This window comes from Vidua macroura, chromosome Z (assembly GCF_024509145.1).
Source record: "Vidua macroura isolate BioBank_ID:100142 chromosome Z, ASM2450914v1, whole genome shotgun sequence".
In the NCBI taxonomy this organism is placed as follows: Eukaryota; Metazoa; Chordata; class Aves; order Passeriformes; family Viduidae; genus Vidua; species Vidua macroura.
The window spans coordinates 62,707,717-62,726,491 of record NC_071611.1 but is presented as its reverse complement, the minus strand read 5'-3'; the positions used below and the strand labels follow the sequence as shown (position 1 = coordinate 62,726,491).

Below are 18,775 nucleotides of genomic sequence, written 5' to 3'. Positions count from 1 at the left end.
CTTCTTTGTGCTCTCAGGATCTAGAACTCCACTATCTCATGGTGACTGCAGCTGCCTTGATTTTCAAATTCCCAACAAGCACCTCCATTTGTGCTTGTATTACTTGGAAGAGGAATCATCAATATATTTCAGGAACCCAGATTTCTTGAAACACTGATAAAAGTGATATTAACCCCAGATAGTATTAACCCCTTGACAAAACTGGGGCAATATCCCATTACTCTAAGATTTATGAGTGAGCTTTGTACCAGCCCTTCTTAAGGAACTTCTCTTGTTCTTTATGTTTTTATAAGTGATCATTTTGTTTATAATATCTATACTAATTAGCTGTCTTTTTATTCTTAGTGTATTGGTGTTTCCAAATAAGTAAAGGCTGTAAAAATATACTACTGTTCAATTGATATAATTCTTTGAACAAAGAAGAGAAATTAATTTCTATACAGCTGATCTAGTGTTATCCATTCTTCTTAAGAAGAGATGACTTCACAACCAGTATAAAAATGCATTAATGACAAAAGAAACCATATTTTACGCATTATATGTGCATTTGAATAAAATACAAGTACCACCAGATGTTGATTTCATCATGTTATATAAAAGAAATTGTATATCACTTGAATTTAACTTTATTATAACATTAGTATTCCCCTACATCTTCTTGAGGGTTTTTTTATGCTTCATATTGATATATAAGATGTTATAGGCTGCTGACTTTTCTACAGAATTAATCTAAACTTTGATCTCTTTTGTCATACTGTGCAGGAGTTCTGAAGAGAGGTAGTGGGGAGCTTTTAATAGGAGAAACTAGAGCAAATGAAACCAGCGTGCTTCCTGAGCAGCTACTTCAGGTAGAAGAGGTGAGTATGAAAAGAGTCTTACACTTTGTATGGAGTTTTCTTTTGTGTGTGTCTGCAGTGTAGGCTTTCACCATGTTCATTATAAACACCTATTGCTATAGTTTCATTACTTCAGCTTCTGTGATTACTTCTATGTGCAAAGTTTCAGTTTAGATGGAATAAAATCTTATGGCATTCAAAGAAGTTGTTGGTATTAAGTAGTTATTAACAGAAAAAATGTAATTATAAGATACCTCATAACAAAAAGGAAAAAAAAAAACTATTTAAATATGATAGCTTTCTTAGTATTATACATATAATCTCAAAGAACCTTGAAGAAGATTTATGAAGTTCTTAGAATGTGGTCATAACGGTTCTTCCTAGAGGTATAGGTACTCATACAATATCTAGTTTCTCTGATGCCAACAAACTGTGTAATAAGCACTGTGCTTTGTAGAATGTATGTACGAGATTGTTTTTATCTGGCTCCCATTTACTACAAAACACATTTTTATTATTGATTTTGTGGCACATAAATGCTCCAACTGTCTCATACTTTATGATAGTAGAATTTAATTTCTTAATAGCTTGATTTAAATGCTGAAATTTTTAAAAAAATGTACTTTGGATTGGTGTGTGAAACTAATATGTATCACAAAGAAGAATTTTTTAGGTAGATCGGGATGTACTTGATCCCCATTAAAAAAAATGAGGGAGTGCAAATGTGTTTCCATGGGGACTGTCCCTGTGCTTACAAGAGCTGGATGTTGCTGGTGGGGAAAGGGAAAGGAAGGAGGATACAACTTTTAAATTTAAGTAAACTGGAAGGGCTTCACTTTGTAGCCCTTCATTCTCTTCCAATTTAGTATTATAGCTGGAGGAATAGTTAGGAATCTGTCTTTTCTATTCTCCTACTGTGGAGATATTTACTGAACATCATCTTACATCATTAAAATATGTCACTTACAGTGGAGCAATTCTCAAATGGCCACTTCTGGAAAGGTTTAAGTCTGATATAAGTCATAAGAACAATGCAAAATCAGGTAAGTTGAAAAATAATGATGTGTTGCTGTGTCTACTTCTGGCAACTATTACACTTCAGCTTACTTCAGAAGTTTCTGTTTAAAGAAGGCAAGGAACTGATGTAAACCACAGGAAAAGCCAGCATTGGCCTGAAACTACACATCTCTATTTTTATCTCTATATTAAACATTTTAATATTTTCTAAATCCAGTTCTAGAGAAGTGAAATACAGTGTGGGTGTGTTAAAACCAGTTCCTCTTAAGTGTTTCCCATTGAGATTCATGGTCAGTAACTTCCAGTTGTTAACTTGCAGTGAAAATTATTACAGGGTATACAGTGCTAGATTGCTTGTTATACTATTGAAAATAACTATGAATTCTTTGACTTTTTAAAGTAGGGTCTGTTAAGATTAAGTAAAGATGAAGCATGTTTTTATAAAAGCTGTCTTGTTTAAACAGTAATTCTTCTTTTCTAAAAAAATTGATGACATGTTTAATGTTGCTATGCATTTTGTTGAGTGTAAATACTGCTTTTAGTATGAGTTCAACACTAGTGGACTATATTTTAAATTTTTAAAATAATTTCAAAATGTGATGATGTCCTGTAATTTAATTATGGATGGGCATTTAATTTTCAGACAATTTTAACACTCAATAATGACTTTGAATTGATTTAATTTTAATATGTGTTTCAGCCTATTTTACTGAGTTTTGGCTGGAGAAATGCATTCAAAGACCTGTCTTCTTCTGTGGCTCACTGTATAACAATAGCAATTGAAGATTTTTCATCTAAAATTCTTCAACATGAGCAGAAAGAAGAGTTTTCAGCTGCAGGCTGTGCAATGAGTCTTGTAAACAACCAGCAAATGAAGGAGTCCTGCAGAGCAGTCCAACAGGAGGAACAACCAAAACGAATTGCTAAGGCAGGTATCAAAAGATCTGAAGTTTGAAGGGAGACAGAATGCCAAGGCAGTTTGCCATCAACACTTTGAAGTACTTACAGTACTATTAATATTCTATATCCTATATAAATGGAATTAAGAAGAAAGTGAGAGACATTACAATGTGAAGCTGAACAGAGCTTTATACAATAGCCCGTAGTTTGTATTTGAAAGAATTACCTTTTAAACTTCACTGGCATTTTTTTTCAGCTAAAAAGTTCTAAAGCATTCTGATTAGTAACTGCTCTGTTACCAAGTTAGATGGGAAAATGTTGAAAGCTTTGAAATATGGCTGTAGAGGGATTTCCTGTATTCATATCATTAGACATGCCATTCAATTAATTGGCATAACCAGTAATAAAGCCAATTTTGAGTTATTTGATTTAGCTGAAAGGTAATTTATTAATTAAATTCCTTTTGTAAGGAAAGGTATGTTTGAAAGACTTTTTCTAGTAAGATCTGCAACTCTTCTAGCAGATTTAGAATGCTGTTAATGAATGCTTTCTTGAAATAACACATGAGCTTTGGGGAGATAATTTTAGGGAGATTAATGTATAACTTTATGAAGAGATGACATGTTTGTTTCCAAATTCAGTGTTAGGAAATGTGTTTGTGTATTTTTCAAAATTAATTAGTTTAGAAAATTATCATTATTTACAAGGAATTAACCTTGTGCTTTGAATGTATGTTTAGTGACATCAAAACCAAATGAATACATTACTAGCATAAGATGGTTTTAATTTTTCCCCTAGTATAGAATATGCAGCTTTAAAGCAGGAAGGAATGAAAGAATATTTAATTTACTTTTAAAAAATGTTACTCCTCTGTTTAAGAGATTAAAATGTTTGTAAAGCTGATTCAATATATTTATGTTTCATGCCAATTTCAATAGTCAGTAATCTTACCCTAGCATGTATAAATTAAGCAGTGCTGTCAGAATACAAATAACTTGATGCCACATTTATTTCTCTCAGTTTTGTTCTGACATCATGGAAGAACTTGACACATTGCTTCCATTGGCTCTGGCCTGCAGAGATGATTCTCTTCAGGAAATTAGAGCAAACTTTGTAGAGGCCTGCAGCAAAGTGGCAACAGCTGTTCTGGCAAGACTAGAGGAGAAAAGCAGAGACGTTCCCTTGAAGGCTCCCCTGCAAGACCTGTATGCTGCCCTTTCCACGGCGATATATGTCTTTCAGCATTTTACAATGTATAGCAATTTAATGAGAGAAACAAGCAAAAAGTATGTCCTTTCTATTTAAAATGTTTAATTCAAATGTAAATAATATGAGACTTCATCTATTTTGGTGATACAGCGTGGTGGTAGTTTTCCAAATTGCATTGTATTTTTTAGCACAATGCAGTATGTGTACTATTTTATGGAAATACCTGAATCAACCTGATAGTACACAGCAGCCATTGCAAAACAAATTATTTATGTGTAGGATCTGCATTTGATTTGCAGATAGTTTTTTTTTTTTTAATTATTAAATTTGAGAAAACAGGATTATCCAGAGAACTGAATGTACTTTGCTGTCATATAAATGAAGTGCTAGGGCTTTGATTTCCTTTTCTGACCTTTGCAATGCCTAATTGTCATAAGATCTGGTTCAGGACATAGCAATCATAGAGGGCAATATAAAAATACATTCATCTGCTTTTTCCTAACACCGTATGTATTCAGACATGTAAAGAAATACATACAATACAATACATAAAATACATTGTAGTTTTAGAATTTAGTTTATTATTATATCCAGAATAAAAATTAAAGCAGATATTAAGTAGGAGTGTAAAGTCAAAGGCAGTGTTTGACCTGGAGGGACTTACAACTGCACTTGCTTTTAGGAGATTTTGTCTTAAGGTACTAGGAGTCTATTGGTCCATATATTTCCAGCCATGTGCATTTTAAAAGTAGAAACAGAGTTTTTGGGGAGAGATCCTGAATTAGCACAATTTTTAAGACATGTATGATTTCTAAGTGGTTATATGCACTGTTGAGCTGCTTTCCCTCTCATGTTTTACTGTCTCCTGCATGAAGTGTATCTCTGTGAGTGGGAAGTCTGACCTAAAATACTGCTCAATAATTCTACTTAGGTGTATTATCAGAGTTTTAGTACATGCCTACCAAAAGCAATCTCTGCCTCTGTGCTTATGTGTTTTTTGTCACACTCAGTGCTGATGTAATAATTGCTGATGTAAGAATGCTGCAATTAAAAACTGCAAATAAGTGAATGTCAAATGTACTTATCTCAGAAAATAGGATGAAGTAATTTATTTCTCAGTAATTGGTTAAATGAGAATTTATACACAAGTAGACATATTTTGAGAACTTTTGAAACAAAAAGTTACAAAACTGAATGCTAGGTTCAAGACCAAAAGGAAATGAATGATTGATACCTACTAAAAAAATCTATTTGCAGTACTAGTGATTGTTACCTCCTAGTGCACAGCCTTTCAATCACTGTCTTTTTAATCATTCTTTCTGAACAGAACCCTGTTCCTAGTTCCTATCAAAAAATGTCAGGAATTCATCAACATTCTCCAGTTTCAAGTTACGAACTACTGCATCAGAGTTTGTGCTACAAGCATTTTACAGGATGCTGAGAGCCACTGCTGGGATGACTACAAAGGTTTTTATGAGGTGTGAGGTTAAGTTTACTATGGCTCCCTTTTACAAAATGTGTTTTAGTGTTTGCCAGCTCACTGACTAATCAGAAGCATGAGATCAGCATTGTTTTTACATAAGGATTATTGGAATGTACTATTTTGAAATATCTATTATTGCAGGCAAGTGTCTATTTAACAATTATGTAGGAAAACACAGTCATTTAAAGATGAGGTAGATTGTTACTGTGGCGTGTTTGTGTCATTTACTTAATAAAATATTTATTGTGTGTCAAGGCATTTATATAGAACTCAGTAAAGAGCACACCATCACCTTAATCTCTAAGAACTTTACACTTCTTTTAGGAAGTGTGACATATGAAGATCTTTTTCTGGGAAATTTTTTTCTGATTCTTTGATTTTTATTTTCAATTGGTTCCCTTTTTACTTTTTGTGAGTAAAGGGTGAAACAAAGAATGGTGGTCAATATAGTTACCTAAAGCATTCAGCAATGTATTTCTGACATAACCAGTGCCATTTCACCTGCATCTTGAAGTCATGGGTCTGATCTATAGCTATAATCCTAATCATTCTATGAAAAAAAAAAATTATTTTCATTTATTGGATTTTTTCCTTCATCCTAATTAAATACAAACATAGGTTGACATACACTGTTTGAAATAATTTTCACTTAATTGTAGGGTGAAGTTTTATATGGGTTTTTAATCAATAATAACTGAGATCTTTTGAAGACAAAGTCTTGTACTTCCTTGTATAATTTTCCATGTGAGACAATTTGTGTGTTCTGTTAAGCATTTTCTAGAATTCTTACATGAGAAAAAATTCCATCTTATACATGTAATCTACAGATATCATATAAAAAGCTGCTCAGTCAGTGACAAAATCTTTGCTGGACAGGCATGCAGATCATAGAATAATTTATCAAAATGTCCATCCCTCAAAGACAAGTAAATAAACATTTCAAATTTGTTTGAATGATAGATGATAAGGTAAGAAAGGCAGTGACTTTTGGCAACTGCTGAATCTTCATTGTCTGTAGTGCCTACGGTGCTGTGTCCTGTTTACTGGTGACCCAGTAACTTCACCATGGAGAAACAGTTGTCTGACAAAAAAAGAATATGGAGTAGCTAAACAGTTTTATAATTACTGAACAGAACTGATGTGTGCAGGAAGGAATGAGGAAAACTGGTGTCTCAGCTTTTGTCGGAGTCCAGAACATCCTTCTGGCTGCCCTGGCTGTCTCGAGACCCTGGCAGGGGTCTCAGAGACCCTGGCATGAAGTCAAAAACAGCTGTGGCTTTGATTTTAGCCCATCGGAGAGACTACCAACTCTATATGAGGAATTACAAGCCAAAAGAGTTTGAGTAGTGTAATAGGTAAATTGACAGGGTAGAAAAGTAAAATTTTGAGGTTTTTTAGAATGTAATTCAGAGATACAAGATAGAAGTATCTGAGCGTACCCTAACCTTTTCTTCCTTCTTCTTGTCCTCAATATCTCAGTGTAATAGTAACACTTTTCTATTAGTTTAGGATAGGGACACACTATCCAACATAGATTTTTAGTACAAGAGCTATATACATAATATATGTATATATGTATATATGTTATATATATATATATAACATAATACACATAATTTTAAGTATATAATGTAAGAGATACCCAAGGCTCAAAAGAGACTACCATAGATCCTGTACAAAACAAACCTCAACAAATCAAAGAGAAACTATTATAGATAAAAAGAAATAAACAACCTTAAAAACACAACTAGACATATTCCAAACCTCTTCAACTGCATTCAAACTAGAAAAGCAAAAACTCTTTTTAATCTCTCTTAAAGTCACACTAACCTTAAGAACCCCAAAAAAGAATCCACAAGCTCTGTATGTTTACAGGATTTGAGGTGAAAAGTATTTCATTTTGCATCATCACTCCTCTTTTTACTGGGTCATGGGAGATGGCCCAAGGGTTGACCACGATCTGCTCTGAGTTCCTTCAGGAGGCATGCTGCAGAGCAGATATTACTTCAGTTGATCTCTTGTAGCCATGCTAAATGGAAGAGATTGGATTAAGATCTATTGCTTGTTACAGAGGCAATTCCCTGCCAAAACCTCCAGCAGTGAGAGGTGACTTCTTCCAACATATGAGCTCAGCAGGAAGAGTGCGCCACTGGGCCAGCTCTCCAGATTATGTTTTTGAATGAAGCTCTTAGTGTAGCAGACATCTGCTGTAGCTGTGGGAACTTATGTTTTCTAACAGTCAAAGAATAAAGAATTGTCCAGAGATAATACTGAGTGGCATATGTAATAAAACACAGCTGCTTGTTTCCTCATATATAAGCTAAATAAAAGCTCACATCTGTTTTTATTATGTGAAGCCTGAAAAAATAGTAGATGTTTATCAGTGGAATTGTCCAGAAACGGCAACAAGTAAAACACAGGTCAGAAAAGGGGAGTGAATCTCATTTAAATCTTCAGTGATATTGTTGTTTCTGCAGTGGAGGTACAATACTAAAAAAGGGAAAAGAGCTACTACTTAAATAAGCCAAAGCAGAGAAAGTGAAACAATTTGTGACTATAATTACAAAGTTAAAAAGTAAAACTTTTCAACAAGCTTGTTTATTTTGTTCTTTGTTGTAATTTTTGCCACTTTTTAATATAAAATGCACTTCAAATATTATGTCAGAGGAAAACCAAATAGTGACAACTTCCCATAATCTGCTAATGCTCATGCTAATATATTTAAAAAGAAGGCAGATTATTTTTTATTTGATTGTTAAGGAATGCCTCTCAAATTCTAAAAGCATTTTAAAAATTGTAGGGTTATTTTATATTTCTAATAGTGCTAAAATATTAACAAAATTCTTTAAATATTTTTCAGTTCCTTTGGGATGTGAGAACTGCAAATTGAAGTCACTGTTTTCAAAAAGCTTCATGATTATGCTATTTGCTGAATATGTATTAGTGAAATATTTGAATGTGAAACTTATTTCCTGGGTATTTTAGAAGTATGATGGAGTAACTGCTGTGATTTTGACTCCTGTATATTGATTTCTGTGTCTTAATAGGATAGATCTGTTTAGACAATGAAATATTAATGCCAATGATGCTTCCTTGCCATGACCCTTCCTTGAAACCAAATATTTGGTTTCAATACATTCAAATTACAAGAGGAAAAAATATCTTACTAAAACAATCTGGATATCTCATATTGTAAGTTTAATAGTTCTCCTCTCCTCTCCTCTCCTCTCCTCTCCTCTCCTCTCCTCTCCTCTCCTCTCCTCTCCTCTCCTCTCCTCTCCTCTCCTCTTTTCTTTGCAGACAAAGAAACGACTATGTTGGGTTTATCTGACTATTCTACTGTGTACAGAATACTGTCTATGTTTTTAAACTAAACTTACAACACTATGGGTTTTGAGAATAGGTTAATTGAGGACATAAGAGTTCAAATGCTGTGGTTTTATTTTGTGAAAGAACTGTAATTTTGTGACTGAAATGGAACATGTGTTTCCTTGCAAATAAAGATGTCTCACATCTTTTCAAGCATCATTTTTAGCCATCATATTCCTGGAACTCTTTAGCTATTTCCTTTCAGATTTAATTAATTAGACCTATAGGAGTTAAATTGACATTTTGGAAAGTGTGTTTTTGTTCTGTAATGTGTGGTGGTTTTGACAGGGAGAAAGATGCTCATTCTCTGTCCAGATGTGGCATTACTTCTGCTGTGCTCTTCATCATGATCTATGGACTATTCTACCTCCAAAGACAGCCCAGGAGATTCTTACAGATGTACTAGAGCGATCTCTGGATATTCTGTCCTCAAGATATTGTCAGGTGTGTCCCAGTTACAAAAGAACACCACAAATCAGGTAATGGTTGTATATTTAATGCACCGTTTTGATGGATGTAAGAAGTAAATATTAGTTTTCTGTTATGCACTGCTTTGATTCACATTTCTGTGTTAATGAACACAACAGGGGGGATAAACCAAATCTATGCATTTTGATGTTTGTTTTAATAAAACTTATTTTGTATATTTAAGTATATTTAGTAGTTATATTGCAAACTGGGCAGAATCAAAGGCCTCTTTCAACTCTGTGAAATTGTTCCATAAACTACTTGATTGGTTTAAAAGCCTCACAATGCAAGTTCATAAAGGATTGGTAATGCAACCAAAAATGTGGACAGAATTGACAATGTCAGGATTAGAAATCAAGCTGTTGATTCATTAAGAAAATCTAATGAGTTCCAGTAGAATTTGTGTTTTTTATAGGGCATTTCAAGTGAAAGAGCTACAAGGTCACATCAAAACATTCGTCAGAATGATGCCAGTGGTGTAGAAGGAGAGAGCAGAAAGAGGCTATTCCTTTTCTTGTCATTTTAGAAAATAAGAAATTGGAAGTTTTTCTTGTTGCAATTCTTATGTTTTGCCAGAGAGTAGAGTCTTCTTGAGAAATACTAAAGCAGTAGTCTTCAAGTGGAAGTTAACCCTATCTTTGTCCTTTCTATCCAATATCTTGTTTTACTGAATAAACAGGTGTATTTCTCCTAACAGAATCACACAGAGTTACAGAATGGGTGAGGTTGGAAGAGACCACAGTGGGTCATCTGGTCCAACCTCCCTGCTCAAGCAGGGCTATCCCAGAGTACATAGCACAAGGCCAAGTCCAGACAGTGTCACCAGATGACACAAGCAAAAACGACACACCACAGCCTTGGTCACAATGGAGACTAATTTATTTTTTCTGACTCGAATCTTTTATAGTTCTCAAAAGATGCCAGTGGATTGGAGGGTGAACGTGCCACCTCTCCAACGACACTGGACAAACTACCTGTACATCAAATTTCTCCAGCTCTATAAAAGAATGCAAAACAATAGGTTTACAGAAAGTTGTGTGAGAAAGTTCTCTACAAGAATGTAAACTCAGAAGGCTTTAGAAAACTCTTGATAACCAGGGCGACAAGACAGTCCTCTTAGATGTCTCCAGTGAGGGGCAATCCACAGCCTCTCTGGGCACTCTGTTCCAGTGCTTGGTCACCCACACCATAAGAAAGTTCTTCTTCATAATCAGGTGGAACTTCATCTGCATACTTTCTGACCATTGCCTTTAGTCCTATTGCACAGCACCATCTAGAAGAGTTAAAGAGTTTGTAATTTTAGAGGGTTAGAGCCACTTACCTGGTCTATGCTGTGTGACATAAGAGTTATGTGCTGTCATCGTATTATTATGAATACGAGTATTGCCATGAAAGCTCAAGTAACTTGCACAAGATCGCCTTCTTGAAGTGGGTAGGAAAAAAACCGAAATTTTATTTTATGTATTGCAGGAACAGAGCACACAAATAGTTGTGTGCTCTGTTCCTGCAATAACTTACTGTAATCAGGCTCTTCTGTATCTTTTGGTACAGATACAGAGATACAGATACAGAGAGGTTTTCTGAAAACTTGCCTGGAAATTTTTTTTGGGAAAAAGTTACCTGAAATATGAAAAATACAATATTACCTAAGTATCATATTAGTCAATTCTATATGAATTTACTTCAAACTACTGAACAAGAAAGAACTTTTTACATTGGCATTTTGTAGAAAAGTTGTATATTCATTAGGTTGATTCTTGAATTTTTCACTAAGTAAATTGAACTATCCAGTCATGAATAAATGAAAAAAGATACTCAATTTAATTAAATATGCGTATGATCATAAGTGCATCCATGGCTTTTAGGTACTATAGTAGTTTTTAAAGTCCAACCTCATACCTCCCATATTTTTTGTGTTATTCATGTGTTTCCTGCATATTGTACGTCAGCATAGTCTTGTGAGATTATGTTGTAGTTTGGGTTTTTGCTGTTGTTTCAGGCCAGTGACGTGTGGCACTCTGCCAGCCACTATCAACAGGCAATAAATTGCTGAAATGTTCCACATTGTATAGTGTTGCATGGAGTTAGTTTTGCAAATTGAAGATTAAGTTACTTTGTTCCTATTTTTTGCCCCAGGATTTGAAAATTGTATGTACATTTTAATTTTAAGAAAACAAAATTTGTATTTATTTACTTGTAGTTTAGAAAGTAAATTGTTTATGCCTAGTGACACTGTCCTTTGACACTTAAAAATTTCTTCTTTTTACTAGTTTCAATAACAACTTCTCTGTGAAAGGGTTGATTTTTACAGAGTAGTGGGTGGAGACTTCCTGCATCACTGAAGAGGAAATTTAAAGTCCATGTTATGATTTTGGTGTTTGTCCTGTCAGAGGAAATGTCTGTTTAATTGGAATTTACCACTATCAAGATGTCTTAAGTAATGTTATTCTTGGGGTTTTTTTTGCCTACAGAATTGATATTGCAGCAATTTTGATGTCCACTGAAGATATGCTCTGGTCAATTTGTAGTTCTGTGCAGGAGTTTCTGAATCCACACAAAGACAGAAATCTCAAGATCTATCAAATACATAGCCACTGCAATAGTCTGATCTCTGTGCTGGCTATTTTAACTTCACCATTGAAGAATTTGTATGAGTGAGTATGAAATAAACATTTAATTTGAGATAAAGCAGCTCTTGAGCTCACATGGATAGATCTACAAAGATGAATTTTTGTGTTGAAATCAAATGTAATCCATAGTATTGTCACATTTTAATAGTCTTTGACTATTTCTGAATTTGATCCTATACTTACTTTTGTGATCTTATCTAAAGCCATGTTATATGTGCTGAGATTTTATTAGCTTTGGATCAAACTTCAGTGCTGTGCATTTTTTTTTCTGTTACTAATGTAGACCATAGTGAATGTCTGGGTTGATTTCCTCTGTTACAAAACCAGTAGAATTTTATTAATTATTACTGCCCCGAATTTGCAATTTATTTTTCCAGTTAGGACATATTTCTTTTTAAATATGGTCTTATTGATCTGAAAACATTTACTACTATGGTACCAAATACTTTGGCAAGGTTTTAAAGGACTTAGTCATTCATCAGTTGAAAAGAAATCATCTTACTAGTTCAGATTTATCTACTTCAGACTTTCAGTTAAATCAGAATGTTCTGTTGTCCTCTGATAATGTTTCTAGAAGTATAGGAATGTAAAGGTAATTTACTAAAATGATCATCTGGTTACACAACCAGTATGCTGCAATAAATGTAGTTAAAAATGTAAGAATATAGAATGCCCATATTTATAAAATCATGTTTTCACAAGTCACAATGGTAAAAAATGGACATGTAACTTGCACTGAAATTGGGCCTGAGTCTTTTGTTAATAAAATCCATCTGTAAATTTGGTGTAAGAGACAATACAAAGTGGGACCACAAATTTAAAAAAGCGGAATAACAAAACCCCAACTAATGAAGCCACATCCTATTTGACTGGCTTTTACTTCATTATTCACAATAAGAAAATTCTAGGTAGTACTAGGGTGGAGACTTCCTGCATATAAGCTTCTTCAATGAATTTTTTTTGTTATTTGTGGGCTCATTTTAATATTTGTGGGCTCTAAAGAGCATGCAAAAGTGGATTGTAACTGGTTGTTTGCTCTTATATAACACAGGCTTATGAATAGATAGCAATTTAGAAAGTGGCTCAGGAACAGATTAGGTAGCCCTACTATGGCAGTAGAAATGGAAGCAGGAAAGGACAGTGCAGTAGCTGTAACTGCTTTTACTGTCAGTTTTGGCATTTCATCTTTCTTTTATGAAAGCCCTTAAAATGATAGACCAAAGTAAATATGCTGTATAATTTGTCCCTTTAAGTGATTCTAGTCTCCTCCACTGATCAATGTTGTTTACATATTTATGTATACATAGCATGACAAAAAATGTGTGCTTGCTGGAGAATTCATGGAGTTTCAGAACAAAGTGCCAATGAAAAGTTTGCTTTTTATTTTATGCAAAATGCTGCAGGTAAACAACTTGGTCATATAGCTTTCAGAGTTAGGGATGTGAATTTCATTACCTGAATTTGCTTATATGGAGATCATGTGCCAAATGTAGCAGCTCATTTAATTTACTACAAAATATTGTGGAAATCACCACCAAAATATGGCAGCTTTGTTTAAAGATAATACAAAAAATTGTCTTATTTTGTTACATAGCTACAAAAATTATATTAACACTGAAGACCATTTCCATATAGATGATTCATGTTTTACAGTAAGTAAAATTGGATTTTTTTTTAAAGAAATTCTATTCAGAACTTGTGTTTTCACAATCTGCGAGGCCCCATTATTGAAACAATTTTTTTATATTTTATATTTAAGTGCAGCCAATATTTGTCAGGTAACCTGACCCACTGTCCAGAGTTCAAAGAAGAAAGTGGTTTAGCCAATCAGCTTCCAATTATATTCAATTGGAAACACCTTGATATAGTGAATTTTAGGTGAAGTACCTAGGTGTATTGTTTACTGGGGTATGCATACTTCATTACATTAAGAATCTATTAATAATAAAGTCAAAAGTTACACCTGATTTTAAAGGAATATTAATCTTTCATCAATTCTTTCTGAAAGTATATTGTATAATCACAATTTCCATCTGTTGTCTTGGCTCTATATCTTTCACACATTTGGTAAAGTTAACTGGAATGAAATCTTCTTTTCTTTTAAATCTGTTATGCTGTCTTTTTGTACTGGAAGTTTTCCCTTAAGTGACTAGAAGTCAATTAATCTTTAGACTTTTCAGGAAAATTCTGTGTAATCATAAAAGTGGCAATGATGAAACATTGTTTTCCAGGAGTTGTGTAATATTATGACTGCCTCATTTCCAACTTACTAGAGAGGCTGTATTCTCTATTGCTTAAGGGAACTAAAATTATGTACATTTCTTAATTATTTTGTGGAAATTGAATAAAATCATAATGATGGTGAAAAATTAGTAATATCCTTGACTTCAGATCAGGTGATTCTGTTTTCTCATTCCTAATTTTGTGATCTAGACTTTCTTTTCTGTATGACAAGATTACTTAGATCTGGTCCGAAATTCAGCTATGAATCTTGGGCCATCAGGGTTTAATACTTGTTTTCTGTGCTTCATTTTTCTCCACCCTTCTATGGCTTTCTGAAGTATCTTTAGCATAATGGAAATGTTGGTTGGAAAGGACTGCTAGAGGTTTTCTAATCTAGCCTCCTCCTCAAAGCAGAGCAATCACTATGAGCAGTCAAACATGACTGTGTTTACTGGCTCAACTGACACATGCCAACTGCCAGGAACTGAAGTTTTAGAACTTTTTGTGAAGCCTGCTCGGCAGCTGTGATGCCCTAGTGCAAAATGTTTCTTTATATCTAGTGTGAGCCCTCAAAGCAGCTGGCTATAATTTGCTGTATCACATCAGCCCCACTGAGAAAACTGGTCAGTGTTGTCTTTGTAATTACTGTTTGGGTGGTTGTAGGCTGCCATTACACGAATTGACACTTTAGCCACCTCTTCACCAGAGTAAAGGAGTCTAGGGCCCTCAAACATTTTTTAGAGATGATTCAGTTTAGTCTTCTCCAGTTTCCTCGCATTCTTCTCCTAGGCCCAACAGCTGGAGAAAATATTCTAGGTAAGGCTTAAACTGTTGACAAGCAGATGAAGTAATCACTATCTTTGTTTTAGTTGCTGTGTTCCTTCTAATACAACTCAGTGTGTAGTTTGCATTTTTTCTAGTGATAATACACTGTTGCCTTGTCTTCAGCACCCTACTGCCCATAAACCCCAGGTTTCTGGTTGGGTAGGGTGGCACTCAGACAAGTCAGTTCCCAACATAGGTTATTGTAATTCTGTAGTTGAAGTAAACAGTTGCTCTTTACCTCAGTCAATTTTGTGAATTTCTGTTGGCCCAGTCATCCATGAGTAGGCACTCAGCTGTTCATTGTGTTAACTACTGTATCTGCTCCCCCCAGTTTAGTGTCATCTGAAAATCTGCTAAGCAACTGTTCTGTCGGCTTTTGTCCATATTGTTGAGGACCTGTTGAACAATGAGTCTCTAGAATGTGCTCCCCAAATCTACTGTTTCTATTTTCTTGCTGCTTTCTCAAACCTCTGAAATAAGAGGATTTTCATAATTCTGAATTTCCAATCATCATTGTCTTTCTGACAAGATTGTTGTCAGTTACTCAGTTCTAGTAGCTGGGGTTTCAGGTAGTGGATCACACAGTTTCAGTACTGCCTGTGAATACACACGAGACTCCAATGCCATTCTTTACTCATAAGTTTGTAGAGTAAATTACCTGGGCCTCAAAGTAGAGACTATCTTCTGCCTCAGGTTCCGGGTTGGTCAGTTTGGAACAGATCTATTTTTGTGCCTGTTCTGATATTCTTTAGTCTTTTGTACTGAGTAGGCGATGGTACTCTGTAAAGAAGAATATAAAGAGTAAGGTGGATGCACCTTTTTGTGATTTCATAGTATGAATTGTCATATCTTATTTTCTCAACAAGAAGTTGGGTAAATTATTTAAATGTTGAGAGAAGCATATAGAGATTCTATTGGCAAAATTGCTCTGTATTGTAAATTCAATGTTATTCAATATTAAAGACTGAAAACATTTCTCTTTAATATATGAGTTATAACTCATGAAGTTGCTTTTTAGTAATGTTTATTCCTTATACAGAGAGAAATCATACAAACACTACAAATAAATACTGTTAGGATTCATCTTGCGGCACTCAGATGCTTACTACTCCTGTAAGCACTCAGGCTTACAGGATCAATTCTCACCTTGTCATTCTCTATTGAAGAATAAAACAACTGTAACTTGAAATGTTGCTTTGGTATTAAATCAGCTGTCCAGTGCTTTGAGATAATAGGCAGCTGGTTTAGCATAACTTGAAGCAAAAACAAATGTCCTCCTACTAGCTATTATTATAGTTCTGTCAGAAGAGTAGTTGAGTTCAACAGTCTGGCACAGAGTTGGGCTTTCATGGCAAGAATTACCTAGCCAGCAGTGGACATTAAGAAATGCTGTCATGAGAATTGCTGTATTTTCATCAGACACTTGATTTTTTAATAGTATTTGAAGCTATTCTAATATTTAAACAATCTTTAAAACCCTTAGATTATCTCTATCTCACTTCAAAAATTTCTGTAGAGATCTCGGTATAAGCAAGTAAGTCAGAATCCAAAAATCTGCCTTGTGCTTCTCCTTAGGATATGGCTAAGGCTCCTTAGGATACAGCTAAGAAGTCATACTTAACAAGCTGCTTTAGACCAGAATGCTGTCAAACAGTTCCTACACAACCAATACACAAGATGTGGTCCTCCTTTTTTAAATTCGATTGCTTACCAAAATGTATTTATCACACTTTTGTGTAGGATGTTTGCTCTATACTTTGCTATATTCAGAAAAAAAATATTTCAGTGGATGAGAGACAATAAGATTTGTTTTTTACTTTCATAATATTGAAATTACTGTCCTTAAAATAATTCTTTTTGAGTTTGCATTCTTCTTTTGGCTACATTAGAATCTCAGCTTTATTTTTAATCTTCAGGTTTTCATGAATTCACAAAGAGCACAAATTGATTGTGCTAATCCTTCTGCTCAGATTTTTTTTACTTAAGATCTGTATTAAATTCTTTCTATTTTTTTTTTTAATTAGTAAGAACAGTTTCCAAATAAAACAGCCTATCTTTTTGAGACGTTCAGAAAATATACAGCTACCTTTCTTGTTGAAAACGTATAATTCTCACTCTTCTTTCATCTCGGTCTAATAGACATGTGGCTATAGTTCTGAATTACTTCAGATGAAAGATAAAAAATTCACAACCAAGTAAGATGAAAAGTAAGATGCATGTGAAGTGTCAATTGTTTATATTTAATGGAGGATGCATGTAACAGGCTGGAATTCCTGTCTGCTGGAATTGTAGACAGTGTAAATGAGAATAAAAAGGGAAGAGGCCATGGGGCATCCATTACTATCACACATTATTGAATCCTATTGGCTGCTAGAAAATTATACAAATATTAATAATTTATTAGTAACATTGATTAAAGGCATATTAAATTATAGAATCCTGTTCTTACACATATCTGTAATACTATCATTTAATTAATTAATAATTCATTTTTAGTATCTGTAGATTTTGCCTCTCACATCATTTGAGTAAATGAAGTGTTGCAAAAGTGACATCTAGTCACAATCTAGTTCTTCTTTAGTCCTTCATACTTGAAAACAACCAGTATTCCATTTCTCTCAAGCCAGTGAATATCCAAAGCTTCTGGTTCAAATTTTTGTTCAGTTTAATCCAAAGTGTATATATGGTTGCATGTCAGTCAGTATAATTTCAAAAGATACTTTACATATCATTATTGTAAAGTGTTGAAAATACTATGCATTTGTGTTATGCAGGAAGAAGAGAGATATAGAAATGAGTAACTGAAAAGAAATTCAAATGCATTGAATGCATTTTCAAACATAGTTTGAAAATGTATTATGTAGAAAGAAAATACGAAGAAAACTTGAATAACAGTTAATCGATACTGACTTTTAAAGAGTGAAAGTGAATAAAAATATAGAATTATATTTTTTAAAGTACATAGATAGATTTGCAATTACATGTTTGCATACATATATTAATAGTATTTATCATAAGGTATTTTGTGTCTTCCATTCATATATACATACTTAGTAGTGATCCAAGGGGATTTTCAGTCTCCCATGTAATTTGGAAGTATTTGATTTCTTCCAGGACATTTCTGGATAATTCTGATGAACATCTTCCTCAAGATTTTTCAGAAGTCTTTTATCATCCATTACACTGGTTATTTTGCATACCGTCAGCCTGTTTTTTCTTTATGAAGTGAGTATCAAAACTTGATTGTTGTAAAAGGATCACCAGATAGTTAGTATTAGTCAAATATTGTTACATTTTGAAGAGCATATCTGAATAAATGTCTAATTAATATTCTGATTTTTAAAAGCCATAGAAGCATTTTTAAATTCATTACAGATTTCTCTAATCTTTGAGAGTCTGAAGAAAAGTTGCACTGAAAGCACTGTATTTTGCTAGTCTATTAATTATGTTTGATATTTGAATTATCTGTAAGGTTTTTTGGCTTTAATTAAAGAGTATAATACAGAAATTCAGCACAGTCGCTGTTTTGAAGGACTTATAATCAAAGGGGAGATAAAGAATGTATGCCTTTCTTTTAGGATTGCCGTTTAAAAAAAAATATTCGGTACATAAATAACTCATTGAACAATATGCTGCTTAATTGTAGTTGAATTTTTTGGAGATTATTTAATGATTAGAAGCAAAAGCTTAACGTTTCTGTGTCACTGCATTATATGACAAGTGACATAGAAGATAGATTCTACCAGCTGTGCTGTTGTTTGCTTTCTAATTTTGAAACTGAAGCACTCCCACACCAGTGTAGGTCCTCTCCTAAC

The 18,775-nt window shown here is 33.8% G+C and overlaps 1 protein-coding gene across 5 annotated transcripts in view; it reads left to right on the top strand.

The window, feature by feature from the left end:
- Nucleotides 1-18,775, top strand: part of KIAA0825 (KIAA0825 ortholog) — a 248,950-nt gene that overhangs the window by 78,999 nt on the left and 151,176 nt on the right. For all 5 annotated transcript variants that reach the window (XM_054003603.1, XM_054003607.1, XM_054003606.1 and 2 more), the window contains 7 exons: nucleotides 763-857; nucleotides 2,554-2,781; nucleotides 3,774-4,039; nucleotides 5,290-5,440; nucleotides 9,103-9,293; nucleotides 11,754-11,936; nucleotides 18,075-18,185. In XM_054003603.1, coding sequence (XP_053859578.1) covers nucleotides 763-857; nucleotides 2,554-2,781; nucleotides 3,774-4,039; nucleotides 5,290-5,440; nucleotides 9,103-9,293; nucleotides 11,754-11,936; nucleotides 18,075-18,185 — 1,225 coding nt within the window. The remainder of the gene's footprint in view (nucleotides 1-762; nucleotides 858-2,553; nucleotides 2,782-3,773; nucleotides 4,040-5,289; nucleotides 5,441-9,102; nucleotides 9,294-11,753; nucleotides 11,937-18,074; nucleotides 18,186-18,775) is intronic.